The 15,541-nt window shown below is 42.6% G+C and overlaps 1 protein-coding gene across 3 annotated transcripts in view; it reads right to left on the minus strand.

Annotated features, from left to right (window-relative positions):
- Window positions 1–548: 548 nt before the first annotated feature.
- The window catches only part of CNR1 (cannabinoid receptor 1), a 32,652-nt gene continuing 17,659 nt past the window's right edge, over window positions 549–15,541 (minus strand). For all 3 annotated transcript variants that reach the window (XM_075923866.1, XM_075923865.1, XM_006133308.4), the window contains one exon: window positions 549–5,335. In XM_075923866.1, coding sequence (XP_075779981.1) covers window positions 3,852–5,273 — 1,422 coding nt within the window. In that variant the 5' untranslated portion in view covers window positions 5,274–5,335 and the 3' untranslated portion in view covers window positions 549–3,851. The remainder of the gene's footprint in view (window positions 5,336–15,541) is intronic.

The raw sequence follows: 15,541 nt of genomic DNA on the forward strand, positions 1-15,541 counted from the left end.
TCCCTGGTCTGCTGGGGGGGACGCAGCTAGTGCTCCCCCCCCCAGCAGACCAGGGAGACGTGGAGCAAAGCCCGGGGCCTGTGGTAGAGCAGGTGAGGTGCTGCCGGTTGGTCCCGCAGCACTGCTCCTTGACGCTACTGGACCAACCCGGCAGCACCCCAGCTGCTCTGCCCCAGGAGTCCTGATTTAGCTGCTGCTGATCAGTTTCAGCAGCGGCTGAATCAGGACGCCTGGGGCAGAGCAGCTGGGGTGCTGCTGGGTTGTTCCAGTAGCGCCAAAGAGCGGCCGCGCTACTGGACCAACCCAGCAGCACCCGAGCTGCTCTGCCCCAGGCATCCCCAAGTCAGCCGCTGCTGAAACTGACCAGCAGCTGACTACAGGAAGCCCGAGGCAGAGTTGCTCTGCCCCGGGCTTCCTGGAATCAGCTGCTGATCAGTTTCAGCAGCAGCTGACTTGGGACGCCTGGGGTTCTTAAGTTGAATCTGTATGTAAGTCGGAACTGGTGTCCAGATTCAGCCACTGTTGAAACTGATCAGTTTCAGCAGCGGCTGAATCTGGATGCCAGTTCGGACTTACATACAGATTCAACTTAAGAACAAACCTACAGTCCCTATCTTGTACGTAAGCCGGGGACTGCCTGTATTAGATTTCACCAGCAGTAGAGCAATACTCTCACAAACCTCATCCTTATTCATCCAATGCATGGGCCTACTCTTTCAAGATACAGTGCATCTCCTTGTAGGGTACCAAGCACCCTGCACTCCCACCCAAGTAACCATGAGTAGCAGGAATTCAGTATCTGTCAGGAATTACTCAGCACCTCGCAGGACTGGTATCCTACAAAGCTCCATGCTATTACCAGTCTTTAAGAAACAAGCCTGAACCTTCACTGTTTTGTATCTTGTGGAGTCATTTACACCAGTGCACAGTAGAAGCAAAATGCAACTGCTCTGATTTGGACTCAAATACCACAGATGTAAATGACTAAACATGGAGTTAGAGCCTCCTCTCCAGTCAAGTTCTGCTCAGCACTGTAGCCTCGATTGGGTTGGGAGCAAAGATGGGTATATGACACTCTTTCACTCCCTCAGTCCTGGAGCTGGCTGCCATTTGGGGCTCCTGGCTGCTCTGACTTGTAAGCAGCTACCACAGCACCCAGGAGGCCATTTTGTCAGCCATGGATCATCAGCGATCCAACCGTACTTCCTTCCCCCTTAGCACTCTTCATAAAGCATAACGGAGAGGTATATAGTGGGCTACACAAGTCCTATGCCACTGAGGGATTCCTGTCTTGCAGGGAATCTTTGGGTAGCTAATTGGCTAGCTTGGCTCTGTAGCGTCTTTAGCATAAAAGCAGTCAGAGCAGGGGACAAAATATGACTGAATGTATCAGGCAGTGAAGAATAAGGCTCAATAGTTCTTATTCAGAATGAGCTTTAGAGACTATCCATGTCAGGAAGGCTATTTAATTACATTCTTTACTAAAAACCCAAGATTTTTTAAAAATTTCTCTAAAATGGAATTGCACCTTTGACTCTAAACTTTGCCTTAATTATGATGGTTTCAGGTTTCTATTATTATCAGTACTAGCAATATGAAAGATTAAGCAGTTAACTAGTAAGCATCACCCTAAACAGGTAATGCTTACCAGGTTCAGTTAACTGATAATGGGTGGGGGCTGGAGCTGCTCCCCATCTGCTGCGGGTAGGGGGCTTCTCCAGCCCCACAGGGGCCCCATCACAGACAGAGGCTGCTCTCATCCAAAGAAGCCTCTGTCCTCAGTGGGCCTAGGCACAATGTAGGCAGGAGCTGCTCCGGACACCAGAGCAACCTCTCTCTGCAGGGAGCCCAGCCCAGGCCCAGTGCAGTGAGATGCTCCAGTGGGGGCTGGAACCCAGCAGCTGGTGGCAGCCCCAGCCCCAGGATGGGGACAGGAGTCCCATGGGCTAGGGACTGCTCCAGACAGGCTGGAGCGGTTCCCAGCTTGGATCCCACTTTAATAACCCTAACATTTAACCCCGTGGTATCCAATACGCTAGGCACTAGCCACATGTGCCTATTTGGCAGGTAGAGTGTGGCTAGTTGGCTTACACAATGTGGCTAGTTGGCTGATTGAGTGTGGCTAGTTCATTTCAGAACTGGTTAGACACCACAAGTTTAACCGGTTAATAGATTAATTAGAATTTTACATCCCTAATCTATACTCTGTTTTTATAGTGTGAGACACGCCTCATTTCAAGCCATTAAATTTAATACTTAAGGACTTTGTGGGGAAAAATAAAAAGTCTTCTCTCCAACGTTCTCAATTTTTTAACAATGTAAAGACTGATTTTCTGTTGCTTATTTTTGTTCAGGGCATATTTTGCCTCCTATTTTTCCTCCTGATTATTTTTTGCCTTGTTCTCAAATAAAAGGTTATTTTCTCTAGCACATGGATACATTTCTCAGTGTGCATCTACGAGTAAGTTCCGAATCTTACAATAAGTATGTTCATCACTGATCAGCTGGAAGAACTCAATTTTAGGAACAGAATTCATGTGCAAAGAGTGCAACAAGAAATAGTTTACATTTGGTCACAGTTTCCTATCTTAGTAATACTACTGTGACTCACATTTACATAGTCTACGTCCACACACACACACACACACACACACACACACACACACACACACACACACACACTTATTTATATACACGTTCAAACAAAAAATATCTAATTTTGATAACACTTGTTCCTTATTTAGTGAAGACTGGAGTTTGGCATCTCAGGTTTTAAATCTGTTTTATCCTTGGATATACAAATGCAGCACAGTTCAAGTATATATCAACTGCACAGTGATAAATAACATTATACACTGAATTTGAAACATGCTTTCTTCAGAGGTCCAGTGCTAGCAGTTACCAATTAAAGAAGCCAGTATCCAGTACCTGTTCTTTTTAGTGTTCATATTTACATAATGCCCACTAGAAAGGCATAGTCCATAAGACAATAAATGTCCTTATGTATAAACGCAGTGGTATTTAAGTCTGAACCAGTGCACTCCTTTCTGTGCAGTGCTAGTCTATATTCCCTTGTTGCTGTTATTCTTGTACTCATGTGAAAGTTAAAATTAATGGGGATTTCAATGTAAAATAATTAGTTGAAGAAATACAGTGCCTTTCCTCTAAATCCACAGAAGCCCACTAAATGTGTAAAATTTCTAAAATAGCTCATAGGAATTCTTCAATTACAGAAGATGTTTTCAATGGGATTTACAAAACACATATTTCACATTATTTCCACATAAGTCTACATTATCACTTAGACAAATATCAATAACAAGTAATAAAACAGTATACATTTCACAGGACAACACATTTTACAGAACCTCAAAAATTCAGTACTGCCGCTTTTTGGAAAAAAAATAAAAGTTCTATGACTCCTAGACATTTAATACATTTCGCAATGGAATGAACATTATTAGTACAAGGCTTTTTTATTATTATTTAATGACATGGCTTTAGGATGTTTCGTTTTCATCAGTTTTCAGATTTCCCTCCACTCTATTCCCAGTAACTTATTAAGGAATTGTTGCTAGTTTCGCCTTTTCTATACATTCTGACAGAGTTTCATATTTTATTATTCAAGGAGCACTTTTCTTAATTGAAATCTTTTCTTTTTCAATGTAGTCTGAATCCCTAATTGCAAAACTTGGAGGACTGGCTGATGGTAACAATTCTTAACACAATCACTGTACAACTTGTTATGACAAACTTAAAAATGTTACAGGTGAGGGAACAAAAGCTTTAAGTCATGTATTTTTATTTGTTTAAACTATCTTCTATTCTCACAATGTTGAGAGGTCTGAGATTTACAATGCCTCTGCAGTTGTGTCTGTGGAAACAGACATGGTCACTTTGGCGATCTTAACTGTGCTCTTAATACAGCTTTCAGCTGCCCTGTGAACATTACCTGCATTATTAACATGTTTGTGCTGGCAGTCGGACTCCATACTGTTATCAAGAGGCTGCGTAGTCCCTTCGCAGGTTGGAAACATGCTCCGGAAAGCATGTCTCAAGTCCTTGCTTCGTAGAGCATAGATGATGGGATTCACTGTTGAATTCATTAAACAGAGCATGCTACAGAACGCAAAGACAGTCTTGATGAGTTTGTTCATTTTCCCAAAGACATCATATACCATAATCGCAAGTAGAGGGCCCCAGCATATGATTAAAACCACCAGAATAAGGACCAAGGTTTTGGCTAATCTGATGTCCATACGAGTTTGATCAGGTCTAGTAATATGTACTTTACCTTCCTCTGTGGTATGAATTATTATGCTTTTTTGAGTGCCACGCTGAATCATTCTAACAGCATGACTATGAGCCTTCCACAATATGTACATATAGGCATATACAATAAACAGCAAAAGTACAGTGGTGACCCCAATCCAGAACATTAGATAAGTCTCATCAATGAGAGGGAAGATGTCTGAACAAACAGAATTGAGCTTTTTGCAGTTCCAGCCGAGCAGAGGAAGAACAGCTATTACGATAGCTATGGTCCACATCACGCAGAATGCTACAACAGCCTTTGGTCGGGTAACAATCCTTTTGTAAGAGAGTGGCCTGTGTATAGATATGTACCTGTCTATTGCCGTAAGGAAAAGGCTGCCTACTGAGGCAGTGAAAGAGGCTGTAACTCCACCCAACTTGAACAAAAATACGTTAGGACTGTCTTTCCGATGGAAAACATGGAAATCAACAAAACTGTAGACAAAGATTACACTGCCCAGGAGGTCAGCCACTGCCAAGCTGCCAATGAAATGGTAGGAGGGCCTGCACCGGAGGCTTCGAGAGTGCAGGATAACACACAGCACTAGAAGGTTCTCCAGGACGGTGAAGGTGCCCAGGGTAAGGGATAGCACTGCAATAGCCAGCTGCTGGGTGGGGTTTAGAATCATAAAGCACTCCATATCCATGAAGTTCTCCCCACATTGTATATTCTCCTCATTATCCTTGAAAGTGGATAGGGACTTGTTGTAAAATTCTGTAATATTGATCTGATCCGATGGAATTATACTTAACAGGGGATCATCTCCTGCAGTCATTTTTTCTTGAAAAGGATCACCCCTGAAGGAAGATAATGGGAATTTCTGTGGGTAGTATCCTAGTTTGGAGGCCATGTCACCTTTAATATCTTCGTACTGGATATCGTTGGAACCCATGTAAAGAAGATCTGTTGTAATTGTTCGGAAAGTTGTGTCTGCGAGGCCATCTAGGATCGACTTCATAACCCCAGTCTTGTATTATGTAGAGCTCAAAGAGACTTGGGAAAAATACATATGAGGAAATCCTGGGAAGGGGGGAAAAAGATCAAATAATTTAGATAAATGGGGAGACAAAGTTTACAAACAACTTAGCTCAGTCACGTCAAATTACATTTCGTGTTTCCTTGTCACCTGCTATAGTCAGAAGAGTTGATCAATTATTTAGAAGCAAAACATCTGAAATACACTAAATGGCTACACTCAAGAAAGAAAAAGTTGACAAGTGGGGAAAGATATTCCGTAGATTATTGTTTTCCTTTTTCATCAACATTTTCTGAATAGCTCCGCCAAAGGGGCATTACCTCTAGAATTGTCTGGTTTCAAAGACCCGTGGGAAACAACATGGTCTGAACTTTTTTCCATCTAGAAACAATTGCCATTGCAGAGATTGCTTTAAAGTGAACAGTCATGGTTTTTATTTTGAAATGTGGTGAGGGTGTTGAGAATCTAACTGTGAGGCCAAATCACTCAAGGAGCCTATGGACAGAGCCTGAAGAGCAATGTCAATTTCACTGTTCCACTTGCCCATATTCCTAGCAGGCGCACAGCTCTATATTGCAGTAATCTGAGCCATATCTTGAAGGCCTAATAGCAGGGAACTGGATATACGTAATAATTATTGAAAATTAATTAGTACATCCTTTTATTTAGAGACATACTATATGTATTTGGAGGCTAGTGAGCTTCATTATTCTGCTAATTACTTCTGCTAACTGCACTAAGGAAACTGGTATGGCAGAATACAAAGGGAAAAAAGGTGGCATTTTACTCAAGCGGAGCCCACAATCCCAGAATGCTTCTGATAAAATAAACAGCAGTGAAATAAATTGTTTCACAGTTTAATTTAGATCAATAAACTTCAGAGTTAACATCTCAGAGATAAATAAGGGTAGCTCATTTCTGCAATAAACCAACCAGGCATGATACTCATTTGCAGTAAGGCCTCTTTACATCACCCTGGCAGTATAAAACAGCCTTACATATCCACTTTAATGCACCTTTATATTGCCTGCCAGAGTGGTGTAAAGAGGCAACAGTGCAAATGTGGGCAAGAGGTGGCTAGTTGGGCAGATCTGAACCAACAAGCTGCTGGATCCAGCCCACTGGCCACCTCACTGACACTCTTAGTACCGAGCAACTCACACTGTTTTAAACAGCAGGCGGCTAATTGCTGTGCAAGCTGGGGAGAATTCTCGTGCTGTCCCCATCACCAGCAAAATCCGTCAGCTCTCACTGGCCAGTCTCCAGCCAATAGGAAATGAGAAATTTTGCTGGCAGCAGGGGCAGAGCGAAATCTCTTTCCCTCCCTCCTAGTTCTGGAGCAGAGCCATGTGGAGCAGCTGGTCCAGCAGACAGGCATGGAGCCTCTCTCAGGTACCTGCAGAGCAGCTGGTTGGGAGCAACCTAGGTAAGCGTCTCCCAGCCACAGCCTGCCTCTGGCACCTCACCTCCTTTTCGCCCTCCCCCCCACAACTACCTACCCCAGGTTACCACCCAAACCCTCTACAACACCTCTTCCCACCTCTTTCAGGTCACAGCTGCCTCCCAGACTCTACACCCCCTTGCACACCTCCAGGCTGGAATCCTCTCCCACATTCCTACCCCCTCTTGGACCCTGGACCCCAATCCCCTGTCTCAGGTCACAACTCCCCACTTCACCCAAATGCCCTCTCAGACCCCCGCATCCCCTCCTGTTCCCCAGTCCTCTACCCCAAGCTCCCTTCTGCACCCCACTCACCATCCCAGATCCCGTGCCCCCACCATACAAGTGCAGTTCTTGACCATTTATGGAGTGGCCTCCTATTAAAAATTATTGCCTACCTCTGTAAGGGTGTGTCTAGACTACTGAGTTTTGTCGACAAAAGTGGACTTTTGTCAACAAAACTATACCAGCGTCTACACTACCGCTGAGTTCTGTCGACAGAACTCAGCAATTTTGTCGATGCTGGTAAACCTCATTTTACGAAGCATAACACCTTCTGTTGACAGAATTCTGTCAACAGAAGGTGTTATTGCCTGTAGGGTTGCGTCTAGACTACAGGGTTTTGTCGACAAAGCAGCTTGCTTTGTCGACAGAACTGAATGTGTCTAGACGCTCTATGTCGACAGAAGTTTTGTCGACAGTATCTGTCGACAAAACTTCTGTCGACAAAACCCTGTAGTCTAGACGTACCCTAATAGTGCAAGTGAGAAGCAGACCCATTGTTTCTGTTTATATTAAGCCTTAATCAGACATTCAGAAGGTTATATCAGCAACTGTAAGTGCTAGAAAATTAAATGTTATTGGTTTATGTGTCTTCAAATGGTAAGTTAAATTGCAGAGAAATGGATGGCATCATCAGTAAATTACTGGTATTGCCTACAACCATGTACTGACTTCACCTGATCAGTTGGTATATCTGGCCAGAAACATTAGTGCACACACAAGGAATTACCTGGTAAAATCCAGAGAACTTGACTGCCTCAACCTTGGCAGTAAAGAAGAGAATTCCACATTTATAAGAAAACACATCTGCTCAATATTGCAGTATATTAAAAAGCGTTGGTTTCCTCTCTTGTGAAAACATAAACATTTAAAAATGGAGGCTATCATTGGTATTTCCAGAAAAAAAAGCAGAGATCTTCTATCTAGGTAGATATTTATACTGCACTTATGCTTCGGTATCTTAGCACTAAGGAGGCTCTTGTCCAAAAATCTATTGATATCAATCAGAGGCTTTCCCACTGACTTCACTGGTTTTGGATAAAGCTCAAAGAGCTAGCATTAAAGGTAGGATATAAAACTACTTCTCAAGAGAACACTGCAACAGCAATGTTGTAAAAATGATGAAAAAGTATATGTAATAAACAAAGATTCTAATATGTAACAGAATAGCTGTATGACTTTTGTCATTTTGTACAGGGTTCATAACTGGGCAAAGCAACAAAATCTTCATTATAAAATAGAGTCTTAAAATGGATTAGGTAATTTAATTCTGATGGTCTGAATGGTGATGGAAGAAAACTTTCCTGCAGGACATATTGAAAATGAATTATAATAATCTTACATTTAATGCACTTTTCATCCAGAAGATGCTAAATATTTATAGTGGATTTTACAGTTCTTTATATTATAACAACGATTTTGCTGTCTTGTAACCAACTCTGGGGTGAACTGGACAACTTTCTAACAGAGTACAGCAATATAGAAACAGATTATAAACAGTAGGTGAAAACATCACCTTCTTCATTACAAACTACAAAAAAAAAATCAATGAATTCTATACACATATTAAGATGATGATAATATTTAAATATTCAAAATGATTATAATAATTCAATATTCTTAGCACTTACTTCTGCAATAGGAAAGATAACTGTTTTAATCATTAAAGCCAAATATTGTATTTGAATCAAGACTGCAAATTGTTATGCAACTGAGTATGTCTACTAGAAAGACAAATTACCAGAAAGGAGTTTATGTTAGAGTCATATTAAGTATGTATTTTCTCATAATAAAGTAAAAATCCTGGTTCAGGATTTAAACCTTTGTTTAAAATACAACTGAAAAACATGAATTTGTGTGTACTGATGTGAGTCTTTAGTAGAAGTATGTAACAATACCTCAATCTGTGCACACACTATGCTAACAAGATGTTTAATGGGATCATGAGAGGCAAATCCTACTTGGCATGTTGATAATTTTTTTCTGTATTTCTATGCTTAGATTATCACAGTGATTTCCACCTTACTGTCTTTGCACAGTTTTCTTTGAGAGTTCTTCAGAATTCATTAGTAATATAGTTTAGGCTTTTGGGGATAGAGCTGACATTAATTTTGTTTGCTGCTGGGAATATCATAACTGGAAATCTCTGGCAGTATTTGTGGATGTACCTATTAAAGTAGCAGTTGATTTTTATTAAAGTTGCAGTGAAACAAGTCACTCAAGTGACACTGAGTTGTATTTTATTGGGGTTTAGCTTGTTTTAATATAGGTAATATGTGGTCTATGTATAAACTATAGCATGGATATATATTTGACCAATTAGGAAACTTTCTCACTTCCAGCTAGTGAAAACAGAAGTCAGAGCTTATGGATGCAGAATTATCAGATGACCGTGGGCCAGGTCCTCAGCTGGCAGAAACCAGCATAGCTCTTTGAGGCTATACCTAGACTACATTCCTCTTTCAAAAAAGGAATGTAAATTAGGCAAATTGAAAGTGCAAATGAAGCACGGATTTAAATATCCTGTGCTTCATTTGCATATTTGTGTCCGAGCACTTTTTGGAAAAAGGGGTTTTCGAAAGTGAAAGTGCAGTCTGAAAAAATGAGGATGGGCTCTTTCAAAAAAGAGGGTTTTTTTCCCTGAAAGAACCGTGTCTAGACTGCGCTTTCATTTTCGAAAAAGCGCTCGGACATGAATATGCAAATGAAGCATGGGATATTTAAATCCGTGCTTCATTTGGACTTTTGATTTGCTTAATTTACATTCCTATTTTGGGAGAGGAATGTAGTCTAGATGTGCCCCTAATGTCAAAGGAGCTCCATTGATTGGTATCATTTGAGAATCTGGTGCTATCTTTCACAAAGGCAGGCCTTCATTCATGGCCTTGCTTGCTTGGTAAGATGCACAAGCTTGCATTGTGAGATGTCAGCTCTCAAATGTTCCATCTAGAAACAGTTCAGCACTATTACTGTACAAACAGAGAAACTGGTGATGTGTGGCAGTACCAATGGCAGCTGGATCTCTTAGGGGACTGGAATTGAACTACGCAGCCAGCCTCTGTTGAGCAACTGGTTTAAATCCAACCCAGATGAATAGTGACCAAAAATCATTACCATCTGATAACAGAAATATATGGTGGGGTTCACTGCCATTTCCATATGGACAAGAATCCACATCATGAAATTTATTAGCACACTTCTTCCCTTCTTGGCAGGCTCAACAGTGCCCAAAGTTTTTCATTCCAGGAGACGTCCCTCCAGAATAGTGTGGAGATATGAACGCAGCAACCTGGGACTGGGCAGTACTATTGCCTGTGCTGTCTGCACGTGTTCTGAGGCTATAGGACTTTAGTCTCCAAAGCTTTTAGTCTGGCACCTGAAATGACCTCGCTAGGCTTGCTTTTAAAAATGGCTTTAAAATATTGGAGAAAAATTATTAAAAGGTGAATTTAAGACACTGCTAGTGCCAACTTTCAAAGTTTCTGTACACAATTACATTACTACATGAAATAGTTCACAATAAACAGTGGATTCTAATTACAGACTAAAGTGAAACAATAGATTAAAATCTCCAGCTAATGCACAAGGTCAAAAATCTTCCCGTTTCCCTGAAACTCCTTGCCGCCAAAATAAACCAACTTCACAAACGCATATTGCTGTTGTCCATATTACTTCTTCTAGCTCAGCCTAGCTAGAGATATAAAGTGTAACAAGAAAACATTCTACAAATATATTAGAAACAAGAGGAAGACCAAGGACAGAGTAGGCCCATTGCTCAGTGAAGAGGGAAAAACAGTAACAGAAAATGTGGAAATGGCAGAAGTGCTTGACAATTTCTTTATTTCAGTTTTTACCAAGAAGACTGTAGGCATCCAATTACCACCAATAGTGAATGCTGGAGAAAAGGAGGTAGGTTCAGAAGTTAAAACAGGAAAAGAACAGTTAAAAATTTCTTAGAAAAGTTAGATGTTCTCAAGACACCAGGGCCTGATGAAATGCATCCTAGAATATTCAAGGAACTGATCAAGGAGGTAACTGAGCCACTATCATTTCTGAAAAGTCACGGAAGACGGGAGCAATTCCAGAAAACTGGAAAAGGGCAAATATAGTGCTCATCTATAAAAAGGGAAATAAGGACAGCCCAGGAAACTACAGACCAGTCAGCTTCACTTCTGCATCAGAAAAGATAATGGAGCAAATAATTAAGGACTACATCTGAAAACATCTGAAAGATAATAAGGGATAAGTAACAGTCAGCATGGATTTGTCATGAACAAGTGTCAAACCAACTGGAGAGCTTTCTTTGATAGGATAAAAAGCCCTATGGATAAGGGGGAAGTGGCAGACATGGTATACCTAGACCTTAGTAAAGCATTTGATACAGTTTCACATGATCTTATCAGTAAACTAGGGAAATACAACTTAGATGAAGCAACTATCAGGTGGGTGCAAAACTAGCAGGACAACCATTCTCAGAAAGTAATTATCAATGGTTCACATTGATGAAAGAGCATAACAAGTGGGATTCCTCGGGGATTCATTTTGGGACTGGTTCTGTTCAGTATCTTCATCAATGATTTAGATAATGGCATAGAGAGTATGGTTACAAAGTTTGCAGATGATACCAACCTGGTAGGAGTTTGCAAGTACTTTGGAGAATAGGGTTATAATTCAAAATAATCTGGACAAACTGGAAAAATAGTTTGAGGTAAGTAAGATGAAGTTCAGTAAGGACAAATGCAAAGTAGTTCACTTAGGGAGAACAATCCATTTCAAACACAAAAAATGGGAAGTGACTATCTAGAAAGGAGAACTGCAGAAAGGGATCTAGGGGTCAGAGTGGACCACAAGCTAACTATGAGTCAATAGTGTGAAACTGCTGCCAAAAAAAACCCCCAAAAAAAACCACACACACACATTCCGGGATACATTAACAGAAGTGTTGTGAGCAAGGCATGACAAGTAATTCTTCCACTCTTCTCTGCACCGATTACACCTCAGCTAGAGTATTGTGTACATTTCTGGGCACTGTATTTCACGAACTATGTGGAGAAGGTCCAGAGAAGAGCAACAAAAATGATTAAAGTGCTAGAAACCATGACCTATGAGGGAAGACTAAAAGAACTGGGTTTGTTTAGTCTGGAAAAGAGAATACTTTAACAGTTTTCAAGTATCTAAAAGGTTGTTACAAGGAGGAAGAAGAAACATTATTCCCCTTAACATTTGATGATAGGAGATGTAACAAGGCAGGTTTAGGTTGGACATTAGGAAAAACTTCCTAACTGTCAGGGTGGTTAAGCACCAGAATAAATTGCCTAGGAAGGTTGTGGAATCTCCATCACTGGAGATATTTAAAAGCAGGTCAGATAGACATTTATCAGGGATGATCTAGATGGTAGTTGGTCCTGCCATGAATGCAGGGGACTGGACTTGACCTCTCAGGGTCACTTGCAGTTCTGGTATTCTATGATTCCTTATAAGTAGATTTCCATGAGCCTGTGGTCCTTTGATTCCCACTACTACAGAAACTGTACAAAGTGTCATCCATTAGCTAGAGTAGCTTTTATAGACACATAACCATCTTTTGTCTCTATGGGTATGTCTACACTACAGCGCTAGTTCAAACTAACTTAGTTCGAATTAGTTAATTCGAACTAAGCTAATTCGAACTAACGCGTCTAGAACTAAAAACTAGTTTGAATTAGCGTTTTGCTAATTCGAACTAGCATGTCCACATTAAGTGGACCCTGAACAGGGCTTAAGGATGGCCGGAAGCAGTGCCGGCAGGGCATCAGATTAGGATTTAGAGTGTGGAGCTGCTGCCTCAGGCTAGCCGAGGGCTGCGCTTAAAGGGACCCGACCCCCACCCCGGACAGACAGTTCTCAGGGGTGCCCCGCTTGAAAACCAGTGCCTTGGAGTGCCCGGAGTGCCCACACTGGGCACATCACACCACTCGGCCATCAGCCCGGCTACACTTGCCGCAGGCTGCCATCTGGGGAGAGAGGGCAATTGGGGGGCTGCAGGAGAGCTTCCACCCCCAGAAGCCCGCAGAGCCAGCCCAGTCCTCCCCATCGGGGGCTCGTACCCCATTCCTCCCTCACCTCCTTCCACTTACCCTTCCCTAGCCCCTTTTCTTGATGTACAAAATAAAGGACAATTGTGTTCAAAAATGGAATCTGTCTTTATTGAACAAAACTGGGGGAGACTGGGAAAAGGAGGTGGGAGAGGGGAAGAGAGAGGCTGGGAGAGGGGAGGGCAACTACAATGATCAGGGGTTGGGAACAGGTCCCCTATGAAGAGAGGCTAAAGAGACTGGGACTTCTCAGCTTAGAAAAGAGGAGACGGAGGGGGGACAGGATAGAGGTCTCTAAAAGCAGGAGTTGGGTGGAGAGGGTGCATACAGAAAAGTTCTTCATTAGTTCCCATAAAGAAGGACTAGAGGACACCAAAGGAAAGGAATGGGTAGCAGGCTTCAAATTAGTAACAGAAAGTTCTGCTTCACAAAGCAAAGAGTCAACCTGTGGAACTCCTTGCTGCAGGAGGCTGTGAAGGCTAGAACTAGAACAGAGTTTAAAGGGACGTGAGATCAAGTCATGGAGGTTGGGTCCATGGAGTGGTATTAGCCAGGGGGTAGGAGTGGTGTCCCTGCCCAAGGTTTGTGGAAGGCTGGAGAGGGATGGCACGAGACAAATGGCTTGGTCACTGTCTTCGGTCCATCCCCTCCAGGTTCCCTAGGGTTGGCCGCTGTCGGCAGACAGGCTACTGGGCTAGATGGACCTTTGGTCTGACCCAGGACAGCCATTGTAAGCTCAGGGCTCAGGGTCGGGGGTCTTAGTGGACCCCCTTGATTTTCATGCACACCTGTTCCTGGGTGGCCAGGCTGGCAGCTCTCCTGCCCAAGCCGGCCACTTTCCTGTGCCTAGTGCGGAGATCGTGGACGAGGTCCACGATGTCCGCACTAGCCCAGGCGGGTGCCTGCCTCTTGCGGTCCCAGGCAAGCTCCCGGGAGCCGCCAGCCTGGTCCCGGGAAGAGGGGGAGGACTGGGGGGCACGGGTGGGTGGTTCGATCCGTGCCAGGTGCAGGGTCTGCTGGCTGGGTGCTGGCAGGCTTGCACCTGGCACGGGCACCGTAGCCAGCCCGTGCCCCTTTAAGGGGTCCGGGGCTGGGAGGGGGGCATAGAGTTTCCCTGGTGTTGGCCAGAGTGGCCACCAGGGAAACCTGGGGAGGGCTAGCCTCCCACTAGTTCGAATTAAGGGTCTACACAGCCCTTAATTCGAACTAGTAAATTCGAACTAGGCTTAATCCTCGTGGAATGAGGATTACCTAGTTCGAACTAAGCGCTTCGTTAGTTCGAATTAAGTTCGAACTAGTGGAGCGCTAGTGTAGCGCCTATCAAAGTTATTTCGAACTAACGTCCGTTAGTTCGAACTAACTCTGTAGTATAGACATACCCTAAGACATTACTTGGGTTGATTTTGGTTTATCAATTCTCTTTTCAGTTTGAATTATTAGGTCTTCATCCTGTGTGGTGCTGGCCACCCACATCTTCCACTGAAAGTTGTAGGCATTAGGCACTTTATAGGACTGAACCATTAAACAGATGAATTAATTAAAGCTGAAGGGCACCCACTGTGCAGTTATGTAAGGCCATTTAAGGATTACGCAGATGGCATTAGAATCCAGAAGCTGTATGCAGTAGTGACCATGGAAAGGTTGTGTAAATTCATGGTTGGATTGCAGAAGGATCAATTCTACAAAGCTCATTTACTCAGGGAACAAGAATTCAGGTTGAACCTCTCTGGTCCAGCACTCTCTGGTCTGGCAACATCCATGGTCCAACATGATTTGAATTAGCCAGATGGCTACTTATCATGGCTGTAACCAAGAGTCCCAAGGTTCCATAAAGTTTGTTTAGAGGCACCAGTTCTGGCTCTCAGTGTTCTGTGCTGTTATATAGCTCTAATTTACCGCTACATGTCTTCTAAGAGCCCCAGAAGTAGTGGAAGTGTTGGAGATGGACAATATTGATGTCACTTGACTTGGCAAATTCTCTGGTTAAGCACTGGTCAGGTCCCAAGGGAGCTGGACTAGAGATGTTCAACCTGTACTACAATAACATGAATAACAATTCTCTATTATTTTGTGAATAGGAAGGTTATTAAAATTATTGCCATTATCTAAAAAAGCTGATTTTTTCCTTCAAAGCAAAATGATTGCTAGAGCAATTTTTATAAAATAAATAGTAAAATTCTTCCAAAAAAGTAATGTAATGGTGATACTGAAAATTACAGATATGTTTAAAAGAGTGATGTTAAAATGCAGTTATTTGTGTAAATGTGTAACCTCTGAATTTTTTTTAGCAGTTACATATTTACATGCTGAGGAGGGAAGGAAGACGGGAGTTGATGCTCATGGAGAGCTAGCTTTTACGAGAGGCAGCAGGGTGGGGGAAGGGAGAGGAGCTGGGAGAGCAGGTGATTCTGTAGAAGCCAGTATGCGTGGGGAGCCAACCATTCACAGTGGCT

Source organism: Pelodiscus sinensis, chromosome 3 (assembly GCF_049634645.1).
Source record: "Pelodiscus sinensis isolate JC-2024 chromosome 3, ASM4963464v1, whole genome shotgun sequence".
NCBI lineage: Eukaryota > Metazoa > Chordata > Testudines > Trionychidae > Pelodiscus > Pelodiscus sinensis.